This window comes from Sphaerodactylus townsendi, linkage group LG05 (genome assembly GCF_021028975.2).
Source record: "Sphaerodactylus townsendi isolate TG3544 linkage group LG05, MPM_Stown_v2.3, whole genome shotgun sequence".
NCBI lineage: Eukaryota > Metazoa > Chordata > Lepidosauria > Squamata > Sphaerodactylidae > Sphaerodactylus > Sphaerodactylus townsendi.
Genome location: NC_059429.1, coordinates 79,801,064 through 79,813,131, shown reverse-complemented (window position 1 = coordinate 79,813,131; position 12,068 = coordinate 79,801,064). Strand labels below are relative to the sequence as shown.

General features: G+C 48.5%; 1 protein-coding gene across 1 annotated transcript in view; it reads left to right on the top strand.

Annotated features, from left to right (window-relative positions):
• Positions 1-216: 216 nt before the first annotated feature.
• Positions 217-12,068, top strand: part of LOC125433586 (chemokine-like protein TAFA-5) — a 34,747-nt gene continuing 22,895 nt past the window's right edge. The window contains exon 1 of the mRNA XM_048498217.1: positions 217-1,851. Within this exon, the coding sequence (XP_048354174.1) occupies positions 1,755-1,851 (97 nt within the window). The 5' untranslated portion in view covers positions 217-1,754. The remainder of the gene's footprint in view (positions 1,852-12,068) is intronic.

The following is a 12,068-nucleotide window of genomic DNA, read 5'->3' as shown; positions in this document are numbered from 1 at the left end:
GGCGTGCCGAGCCGATCGGGAGCTTAAGGCTGCAAGGCAGGCTGCTGCTCCCTGCCGCTGGACGAGGCGCCCAGGCTGCTGCATTGCCTGCTCGGCCCACCCATGCCCTGCGGCTCTCACCTCTGCCGAGGGGAGGGCGAACACGCATCCCGCCGCCAGCAGGACTGTCTTCCGGCAAACGGGCGGGGGTGGGGGGATGCGGCAGCAGGCGGGGGAGGCTCTGAGCGGATCAGGTGGGCAGGCAGGCAGGCCGGCAGCTCCTGAGCGTGCAGCGCGGAAGGGGTTAAGCGGCGGGAGACTTCCCAGCAGGTGGTCTCCGTCTGAGAGGGCGGCCGGCAGCAGCCGAGGGAGAGGCGGGCGCCTCTCGGCGGTGCAGCGGAGACAGAAACTTTCCCCGCATCTTTTCTCCAGCACCAGGAGGAGGACGCAGCACCAGCCCAGGGGTCAGACGCTGCAGAAGCCGCGCGGGAGCGATTCGAGCTAGGCTCGCCAGCCCCCGCGGGGAGGTGCAGAGCAGGAGGGCCGCCTTCGACCCCCCACCCCCCCCCCCCCCCCCCCGGGTCCTGCCTGGCCGGCGGCGCTGCTCACCCAGCTGCTCTTCTGCAGCGCCGAGCGAGATTACGAAGGAAGGGCCGCCGCCTCTCGACTCCGTTTAGGGCTAGGAGGACCCGCCGTCCCCTCCCGCTGCGGAGAGCGGGAAATCCCGGGGGAGGCCGACTTGAGCCGAGGAGGAGGAGGAGAGCTGCTGCTGCTGTTGCTGCCGCCGCGCTTGCCAGACCGGCTCTCGCCAGGCACTGAAACTTCCCCGCGGCTGCAGAGCAACCGGATCCAAGTCCCACCCCCGCCGGTGGGATCGTGGCCAAGCGCCAGCCACAGGTAGCCAGCCCGCCCGCCCCGGTGCCGGCCCAGCCTCCACCCGCCACACGCCAAAGAGGGAGGGGGGCGACGCACGCACCGAGCGGCGGGGAGGGGGTGCTCGAGAGATCACGCGCGACTCTCTCCCCCAGGTGCGAGCCGGACCCCCGCCCTCCCGCAGCCCACGATCATGAGCCAGGGCAGGCCGGCCGAGCGGGCGGCAGCGGAGAGCCGCGCTGCTGCTGCTGCTGCTGCTGCTGGGTGGGTCCTCGGCGAGGGGAGCGTCGCAGCCACGCCGCGTCCACCGGCCCAGGCAGGGCCCGGCTGCTGCTGCTGCTGCTGCTGAACTGCCCCGGCCCGGAGCCCGAGCGCGCACGGAGGGGACTTCTTCTGCGGGCACCGAAGGAAGGAAGGAAGCAAGGGGCGGGGAAAGAAATTTCGGAAAGAAATTAACTGGTGCAATTCGAGTTGGGGAACCCCCCCCCCCTTCTTTTCTCCTGCAAGACGTCGACGCCGAGGAAGGCGGGAGTTTTGGTTAGTCTGTAAAAAGAGGACATCCCCTCCCCCGGCCCGGACTCCTGGGAGAGACGAGGCTTCTGGTCTCCTGCGGCTCTTTGGGATGGAAAGCACCGGATCCGGCTGAAGGAGTTGGCGGTGGCCGCCGAAGTCGCAGCGCCGGTCCCTGGCTGGAGGGGCACCTCCTCCCTCCCGGGCCCCTGATGCTGCCGCCGCCCAGCACCCTCCTCCTCCTCTGCTCTGAAGGGAATGCGGCTGGGTTCCGGTGGCAGCTGCAGCCCCTCCGTGCCGAGCCGGCGGCCCCCTGGTAGTTAGATCGAGAGAAGAGCTGGAGGGGGGGACCGCCTTCTTTGGCCCAGCTGCAGGCCGGGCTGGGGAGAAGGATGCTGGCCGGGTGGAGAGAGCTGACTACCGGGATCAGCGCTATACTTTGCTGTCTCCTTTTCTTCTGGCTGCTGTACTCTCATTCTCCCAAGGAAGGTAAGTCCTTAGCTCCGCCTTGTCGCTCTGCCCCCGGGTGAGACCACAGAGGAGCCTCTTCCCCCTCCGTTTTCCTCCCTGGTTTAACAAATCCGAACAGACCCACCCGGTGAGGAGAACTGGCTGATTCTCTCTGTTCTCCCCTCAAACTCTGTAACCTGCCCAGCTGATTTGCTTTTAGCACAGCCAGGTGTTCACACAAGGGAAAGGATTAAATCTGTCCCAGGGAGTTTCCCTTTATGTTAACCTCCTAACACCCCTGTGAGGTAGCTTAGATTGAGAGGGAATGGCTGGCCCAAAGTTGCCTGGTGACTTTTATGGCTGGTTTTGCATTTGAATTTTAACCTTCCTTGCTAGGCTGATACCTAACCACTATGCTACTTTGTCTAGAAAATACAAGCAGGCAACACCAAGCCAACTAAACTGTTAGAACTTTATCTTATTGGCCACCAAGACTTTCGAACTCCTCAGACCAACCCCCTGGAGGAACCAAACACTTCAAAATCTGGCAGTGTTTTTCGGCTTAAGGCACATTGTGATCACTCAAGGCAAAAATGTCAGAAATGTAGAAACTAGCTAAAAATATTAAAAACTTTTGCATAAAGCTTGCTAGGACACAAATACAGATTGGATTACCTTCTGCAGAATATTTAGTTCCCAAGTTAAAATGGGAATGAAGTGTTTGAGCTTAGCTAAGATGGCTTCTGTGTGAGTCTATGAACACAGCAGGGATGTATTTGGTCAATGACATTCCAACCCAGTCACAGATTTTTAAAAAACGGGCCAATTTCCCCTTTCATAAAATACAGCAAAGGCAAGGGTGAGAGTCTGGTGACATCACTTCCAACCAATCCCAGATCTTCTTTCCCAGGTGTCCTGGAATCAATTAAATATTTAGATTTCAAAGGCATAAGAGATCATTTTCATACAGGTAGCAGGATTTAACAGGAGGGGAGACCCAAAACATCAAGGCTATAATCTCATGTAGATTTCTATGGGAATAAATCCCATTGATCATTAGGACTTCTAAGTAAATGTGTATAAGATCACACTGTTGGAAGACACTTGGGTAACAAATTTGCCACATCTGAGCTTGTGAACTTGCTAATCTGTTGAGGGACTGGGTAAGGTCAAGATTTTTTTCCCAGTCCAGAAAGAACCATTTACATTTGGCAACACAAAAGAACCAGAGGGAAAGTTTCACAAAAGAAGAGCACTTGTAGATCATAGGACTGAATTCTGAGTTTATTTTCTCCTGCATCAGACTGATTTCCTCAATGCTACCGTTTGAACTGGTCAGTTCCAGGCTGCAGTGCTGTTTGCAATGCATTCAGCAACTATATCCCTGTGATTCTAATGCTGCAAACAGCTAAAGGTTCCTCTACAGTCTTTGTGCTGGACTGAACCATTTTCTATAGCTGGATCTCATAATATTTGAAAGGCAGATTTTCCTAGAGGGATTTCTACAGAGAGGAAGAACAGATTCATGTTTTCCCTGGTGGCCAGTGGCTGAAACCCATATCTATTATTTAGTAAGTTACTTCATTTATATTTGACTACAGGAGCTTTGACTCTTGAAAGCTCATACCTTGAAGATCTTGTTGGTTTCTAAGGTGCTACTGGACTCGTATCTAGTTGTTCATTTATATCCTGCCTTTCTGCCCAGCAGGGACCCAAGGAATCTTCAGTCATTCTCAGCACCTCCATCTCATCATGTTTGTGAAGTATTGCTAAGTTGAGTGTGCGTGAGGGGCCCAAGGTCAACCAGCAAGATTCTGTGGGAATTTGAACCTGGCTCTCTCAGACCTAATATGACACTGTAACTGCTGCACCACACTGGTTCTGTGGGCTGATTTTTACCTTGAGCATGATTGACATGAAGAATAGAAAGTATGTCCATGTTTATTACATGGGAGCTTGGGGACTGACTAGGTCTGAAACCTGCAGTTTGCTTGGAGAACTTAGTCTAGAACATAGGCCAGTCTAGAACTTAGGTCAGGTTTTTTTGGAACCGAGAGTCCATGGGAGAAAAGCATCTTAGTCTTGTGTAGAGAGTTTCTCTGCAATTGATTTCCACGCAAGGTATTGCCTACCATCAGGTTTCCATTTTTCCTTTGTACATCTACTAATCAACCATTTGGTATATTTTAATTCTTCCAGGGAACTCAGAATAGTATATATAGTGCTCTTTCCCTCATGTAATCCTCATAACTGTGAAGGTATGGGGTAAAACCCCTGTAGCAGAGTTGCACAACACACTGGAACACAGTAGGAAGTCTTTCTGTTCTGGGTTCTGTTTGCAACCTGAAGGTACTTTGAAGTTACTACTCTGTTTATGCCATTAAAGGTTTGTGTGTTTGTTTAATACTTTGAAGTCCTAGCAAACTGAGGCCCTAATTTACAAACAGCAGAATATGGGTGGGAGTAAAATACTATGAAGATAGAATTGACTGTATCACTTCAAATTGTGGCTGGGGAATATTCTTTTAACAGCCTCTGGGTACTTAAAAACTCACTGGAAATAATAGGTGAGCACAGCAGGCAGAGATCTGGGTTGTAGAACTATTCCCCCTGATGTGCTTGTTTCCTATCTGAGGATTTTTCCAATGGCAGAAGGAGAGGATATAATAACCTATGTCAAAAGGAATGAGGTGACAGTGTGCAGATAAACTGGGTCTCTTAAGTTGTAGTCCAGGAAGAGCTGATATTCCTTTTGATTCCCTAAAATATTTTTAGGACGACTTGGGTCCATCAGGGCTTCTGTGGCTGGCTGATTGTATTCAGTTCTCTGAGAGGCTTGTTATTTAAGAGCATAACGGGGTTCTTTTCACATCTCACCAATGATTACCCACTAGTACTGACAGAAGCCCTGTTCATGTGTTACAGTGACCCCACGTGCAATCTGCATGTACAAGTCTGCACCTGTTTGTAAGAGAGGGACAATGTGTGGTCAGCTTCAGTACCCGTGGTTTAAATTACATGTTCAGTTATACATTAGTTGAATGTAACATGAGGATTACTTAGCACATATATGAAGCAAATCAAGGGCATACTGTATGTGGATTGTATGTGTGTTCGTTATAATTTGTGTGAACAGGTCTAGAGCGGAGTCACCTGGCAGCTGCAAATATATACAGTTTGATGTGAGATTCAACCCTGCAACTTTGGTGGATGAAGTTGCGTGGCTGTCCCGTCTCACAATAGGTTTTAAGTTTTAAAAGATTCTCTGCACACTTCCACCCCCATTCCCTTTTACTATTTGTTTGTTTCTCAGTTGTCATCTAGGCTACCCTTCCTCAAAAGGCCCAGGGCAGCTTACAATGAGGAAGTTGCCCATCATGGACATCATCATACAACCTCCCTTCCATGAATTTCCACAGTCCCAAAAAACCATGTCACCTTAAACTTGAGTGTAGCAACCACAGCCAATACCCTCCCGCATCAATAAAACCTATTGGGGAGGGGAAAGGGAGAGGGGGATGGGAGACCAGCTTGATGGGAAACTCTTGCTGTCCTGAGCCTTGGGTCTGGGAGAACATTTCTGTTTCACAGGCCCTGCAAAATTGCAGGGCCCTGGTTTCACTTGACAGAGTGTCCCACCAGACTGGATTGGACAGCTGAACTGTTTTAGGGCTAGGGATGACCAGCAGATTATAATTGCTTGAGCACAAAGCTTTTGGGGAATGTATGGGGAGAGGCTGTTTCACAAGTACAACAGTTCCACAGATACAATGGTTCATCAGGGCTTAAAGGTTAACACCAAAACCTTAAACCTGATCCCATACTTCGCCTGGAGCCAATGCAGCTGGTGAAACACTGGCTTGATTTCAGTATGCCATGGAGTCAGGCATTTTGTCCCTTCTGGAGTTTCCAGAGCTGCCTCGAGGGCAGTCCTTTCTAGAGCAAGTTTCAGCAGTCCAATCTAGAGATGACCACTGGATTGATCACTGTGACTAGGCTGGGTTTTATTACAGATTATGTGGTAGGTTTCATCGTGGTTCCATGTCTTCTGGTTCAGAGTCTTCCCATTTAGATGCTACCTTCCAGGGGAAGCTTCTCTGTCACAAGAGGAACTCCATTGTAACTGGAAAAATCGTGATTCTTTTTATAGCTAAGGCACTCCTTGCAAAGCTTCTCTGAATGACATTGTGCCACGGTAACTAAGGTACAGGGAATTCCACATACAGCATGGTTTCTCCTGCTACTTCCTTTCTCACAGCTCACACTGTATAACAATCCTGCCTTGTTCAGAAACTGCAGAAGAAATCCTGTGCTGATGTTCACTCACCCAGAACATAAAAAGCACTGTCAGTTTAAGTGTTCCACTGAGAGCTCCCAAGGCAGGTCTCTTGCGAAAAAGGATGTGACGGGAGCACTTTGGCAGATCCATCTATAACGTTGCAATTAGCAACTGTAACTAAATGTCCATGCAATCATTCAGTTGCCTTCGCCAGCCAAAGAGCAGGTCCGTGCTGGCCTCTGACATTCAGCGGACAAGATGTTGCTGAGTTCTCAGGTGATTTGCCCTAGGTGTGCTGTGAAACACAAGATCAGTTGCTGCACGACTTCTTTTGTTGTGTATTGTGGAAGGAGCCTTAGGTGAGAAGTATTTATTTGCTTCACTTATACCCCACTTTTCTCCCCAATAAGGACCCTGAAAGCAGCTTAACATTGTTCTGCTTGTCTCCATTTTTTCCTCACAACCATGTGAAGTAGGTTAGACTCAGAGTATGTGACTGGTCCAAGGTCACCCATCCAGTTTCCCTATCAGAGTGGAGATTCAAACCTGGGTCTTCCAAATCTAGCCCAACACTCTAATCACTGCACAACTCTTGCTGTATTTTCCAATATCATCCAGTACCTTTTATAAAAGCAAAGCCTTCAGGCTATTGTAAATATAAATAGAACTATTTACTATCACAGACCAGTCCTCTGAGACCAGCCTTGCTAATTCTGCCTTGGGTAAGGTGTGACATTGTTAAACGGAGCTGCCTTGTTCTGAAAGTGGGAATCAAGTGGCTTTTGTATAATACAGAACTCTTCATTGGAGGCCATTAACATGATACAGAACTCTGTGAAGAGATAACATTTAGTAACATCTTGTAACACAAGTAGATGAGACTCTGGGAGATCCATGAATGGCTCTCCCAAGCATCTGGTAAATTGGTCAATAACAGCTGCATGAGAAAGGGCGCTGATTTTGGTCAGGGCTCCAATATTTGGGCAGAGGGCAATTAATCCTATCCCCTTCACCATGTTTGTGACTTCAGTTTCCTCCCCCCCCCCCCCCAAAACACACACACACACTGGTTATCCTGTTGGATGGAAGCATACAGGTTGCTGGGTTATTTCATTTATGTTTCCCTCAATGGAACAAATTGGAATTCTTAGGAACAGAGGTTTAGTTTGTGAAGATGGTGCTCGGGGCAAGCCCTGGGCTCCACATGCCCTTAGCTGTGCCACACCCCATTGGGGAGGGCAACCAAGTGTTGGCGAACAGGCAGAGGTGGAGCTTGTACTGGGCGGCCTGGGGACAAATGCCTCAGGTGGCTGCCGTTCAGTCACACAGGCTGTGTGTGTGTGTGCAGAAAGTCGTCCCCACACGGCCACACTCCCGCCCTGGGGCAGTGGGGCCTTGTCACTGCAGCTCCAGGATTCTAAAAGTCCTGTTGCCCCCCTCCCCACCCACAGCAAACCCTCTTGGGATCACCCCCCACCTCCTCAAGGAAGCCCCTTCCTCCCCCCACGCCCCCGTGAGGAAGCCCAGGCCCTTCTACTCCCGCCCTAACCTACAGCTTCCTATCCTCCCCCACCCAAGCCTCCTTTTAAACATCTGGTCTGGTTTGCCCTCAGTGACTAACAAAGAGGTTGCTTAGCCTTTCAAGTTTTGTTAATTAAAAGCTAGTTCAGCTTCTAAATGCTACAGAATTTCTGCCCTTTTTTCTTCCTGTGTTGCTATTTATTAATTCGTTAAAGTACTTACATCCCTCTTTCTCTTGCAGCTCAAGTCAACTTACAAGTCAGAGGTGAAACATTACAAAAACCAATGGGACAAAACTCCAGATTTACCCCCCACCCCCACTTTACTACAACTGCCTGCAGTTTATTCCTCATTAAAAGCTCTGGCAAATAAAATGGCTTTGCAGTGTCTCATGAAGATTTCTGAGATTGTTTAGGTGAAAAATTGTCATGATACTAAGAAAACTGGGAGGGAAGATTGTTAGCTTTTAGTGCACCCTGGAAAGTAGGACTGCATTTTGCAGAGAAGCAGTTTTTATTCCACGAGAATTAGTCTGGAATAAATTGCACCGTCTGTTTTCACTCTTACAATCACTGACACGGATTATAATTGTCTTTTTCTACATTTTGGGACATATTTCTGAGATCACAGAACATGGCAGCCATCCCCTTAACAAGCTGTAATTGCCTCTCTGCTCATACAACTAAAGCAGTCAAAGTCTTTCCCACTTTTCTTTCAGTCAATATTATTAGGATTTGTAGTTCAATTTCTGTGTGTTTCATTTGTGCGTTGTCCCTTGTCACTCGTCGTACTTCTTTGTTTCTGTGCTATTATTTTTTGTGTTTGCAGTGTGCAACAGGGACGTGCATACTACTGGACAGGGCATATTGCATTGCCTACTTCTACTTCCAGGGGTAGCCAAGAGACACAGTCACAAGCAAATTTACATTTAGGTCAGAATTTCCAGTTGTTTTTTCAAGCAGTGAGGCTGAAGAAAGCGGTGTTCCTTGTAATGCATGGTATAGATATTGTGGAGAACAGTGGAGACAAGTTAGTAACTCTGTACTGAGGAACAAAATCCAGAAACGAAATACTCGAGTAATTTCCAGATGGAGGCAAGTATGGATCCCCCAAGGTAATTTGTACATCATCCATGAGGTACTTTTCACTCAACTTCCAGTTTAGTGCTATCTCAAGGTGCCTATTGTACTCAGCTGTTCTCAGTGTGTTGTGTGAGCCCTAATAACCTCTCAACATGACAGCTGTAACAGGTTCTCTGTTAGGCTGGCCTGGAAAGTTGAGAAGTTTCAACGGGACTGGTGTGAGCTGTTTTAGTATGTGGTATAGTATAATATATATATTATAGCCACCGTGAACCTAAAACACCCACCATTCAAAATACCTTGATGAACTGGAGCCCCAGTCTTTTTCAGATGCATGGAGTGGCAGATATGCATGCCTGCACGTGCATGCACATGCACCCACACCACACATACAAATCTGTCTATCTGTCTGTCTATCTCAGGGGTAGGGAACCTGCGGCTCTCCAGATGTTCAGGAACTACAATTCCCATCAGCCTCTGTCAGCATGGCCAATTGGCCATGCTGGTAGGGGCTGATGGGAATTGTAGTTCCTGAACATCTGGAGAGCCGCAGGTTCCCTACCCCTGGTCTATCTATCTCGCAAGCTGAATACTCGTTTTACTAACTTTTGAAGGATAGAAGGCTGAGTTAGCTTTGAAACTGAAACTACATGAAACTGACTTCCATTAGGTTCAAGATCAGAACATGATCAGAAATTTTACTGCAGGAAAAGAGATTTTGCCAGTGGCATAGTGCCAACAGGACGTGGGGGGTAGGCCCTGCTGCTGCAGGGGCGTGGGGTGCGCACGAGCTCCCTGGCGCAGTTTCACTTTGCTCCCCCCCGGATTCCACTTAAATGTTATGAAGAACTTCTTGACAATAAGAGCTGTTGGACAGTGAAATACACTGTCTCGGAGTGTGTTGGAGGTTTTAAACAGAGGCTGGATGGCCATCTGTCAAGAATGCTTTGATTGCATATTCCTGCATGGTAGGGGGTTGGACTTGATGGTCCTTGTGGTCTCTTCCAACTCTATAATTCTATTCTATGATTCTATGCAGTTCTGCCGCTTACCACTGTGCAACACAGAGGAGAGGGAGCAGTTATTACAAGGGGAGCCCAGAAGGTCCAGTATTCCAAGGTGCAGGAGTGCCACGTTCCTTTTCAGAGCACAAAGGAGAATGAGAATGGGTGTGCATCATTCCCAGTCAGCGAAGTAAAATAGATAGTTTGCATAAATCAGAAGGGAGAACAATATGTTTCTGATCTACCCACTTCTTATCCTTATTGAGTCCAAGCATAATAATGTCAAATTATACATGAGCTCCACTGTTTAGCATTTTTCTATTGGTGCTTCCTTATAAAACTAATTATGGTCAGGCTCTGGGATGCTTGAGGAGGGGGTATTACCTCCCACCATAAGAACCAGCCCTGATACTCTTCTGATCTGTGTAATGTTTGGTTGGTGGCCACCGTGCAGAAGATTTTCCTGGTGGTGGCCCTCCAATAATGAAGCCAGATTTTAGTTAATATGTCTATTTAATTTTTTTGGTTGCTCTTCACCTCCCCCCTCCTCACACACACACATACACATGTATCTTCTCAGGATAGTTTTATCCTTTTTAGTGCATTTTGATTTTATTTCTATCTTCAGAAGTGTGGTATTGAAAGGCAGGCCATAGATTTTCTAAATACATCAACAAAAATAAGAAGGGCAGAGATACCATTTTTACCGGAAAGTTGACAATCCTGGATCTAAGATGAAAATGAACTTTATATACACACAAAAAAATATTAAACATTGCTGTGGTTGGTACACAAATTTAAGACACTCACCTATTTTCCTTGATGGTACTCCTGGGGGCGGGGGGGGGGGGGGAACCTGCCTTTCAAAACAGAAATAAAGAGCAGAAGAGTGCCAGAAAGTGCTCTCAGCACACAGGTATGGGCCATGCATCTGCTAGAGATGTAGGGCTGTCCTTTTTTTGCTTTGCGCACTTAATATGGGAGAGAATGGTATATGACAGTGATGGCGAACCTTTTCGAGACCGAGTGCCCAAACTGCAACCCAAAACTCTCTTATTTATCACAAAGTTCCAACAGGGCAATTTAACCTGAATACTGAGGTTTTAGTTTAGAAAAAACGGTTGGCTCCAAGGTGTGCGTTACACTGGAGTAAGCTTGGTGATAGTCAGTGGCTTTGCTTTGAAGCAATCGTGCAACGCTTCAAATGGGTGAATCATGACCCTAGGAGGGCTTACTCAGAAGCAAACCCCATTGCCAGCAACCGAGCTTACTCCCAGGTAAAGGATTGCACTTTAGTTCTTCCTATGAACATCAGTGTGGTTTAACAGCGCTTAACAGGGTTACCTACACTGCTTCCCCAAAACTCGGTCTGAGGCTTAATGCTAATAATCTTCCTGAAATAATTACACTATTATCACACTGGGGGGCTTGGCGGGAAAAGGGTGCGGGGGGAGAGGGATTTCCAAAACCCAATAACCCCCCCCCCCAAAAAAAAAAATAGAAGTAAAAAGGCAGTCAAGGAAGGCAATCCTAAGCAAGAATGCTGAACGAGGGGTGGGATAACTTCAGGAAAGCTAAATTAGTGGAGCATCCATCTGATCTGCGGTTTTTCTTCACATGTCATCACAGCACTTGACTTCCCACAAAAATGCAACAGGAACAGAAAAATAAAAACATGGAGAATACCTTGAAATGGACCTCTCTGTCCCACATTTGCCTCTGTCAGAACGGCCCTAATTCTGACAAGGGGGGTGGGGAAAGGATGCTCAGGGCAGTAAGGGATGCTCCCTTTCCTGCCAGTTGGCTGGGGCCTGGTTTAGCTCAATTATTTTTATCGGTGTGAAATGCCTTTTGTCTTTTGTACTTTTGCTTTGATCCTGTGGGAACGGGATTGGCGTCACGAGCCTAGGGACCTTGCAAGATCTCTCCTCCCCGCCCTGGACTCCCAAGTACTAAAAACCCCATCACTCTCTCTCCCAGGAGAGGGGGCCCCTTAACAAACAGTTCGCTCCAATTGGGGCGAGCGCCTGAATCCCACCACTGCGCCTGCCCTGCTCTTGGCAGACACACTCCTCCCAATGGAAGCCCCTCACCCGGACTGCTGCTTTTTAATCCTACCCCCAAAGTTTTAGCTTGGTCCCAAAAGTTACATGCCAAGAAAAGCGTGCCAGCCTCCAGTCTCCCAAGCTTTGTGGGGGAGAGGGGTACTTGTGGGGGGCGGTAGATGGTACTTGCAGCAAATCAGGTTGACTCAAGAGGACCTTCCTGAAGCTCAGCCCCAGCCAGCAAAGCGCCTTGTGCATGGCCAACCTGTGCAGCGTGATTCCTAATGCGTCTGCTGGCAGCTGCCTCTGGCTGGGCGGCGGGGAT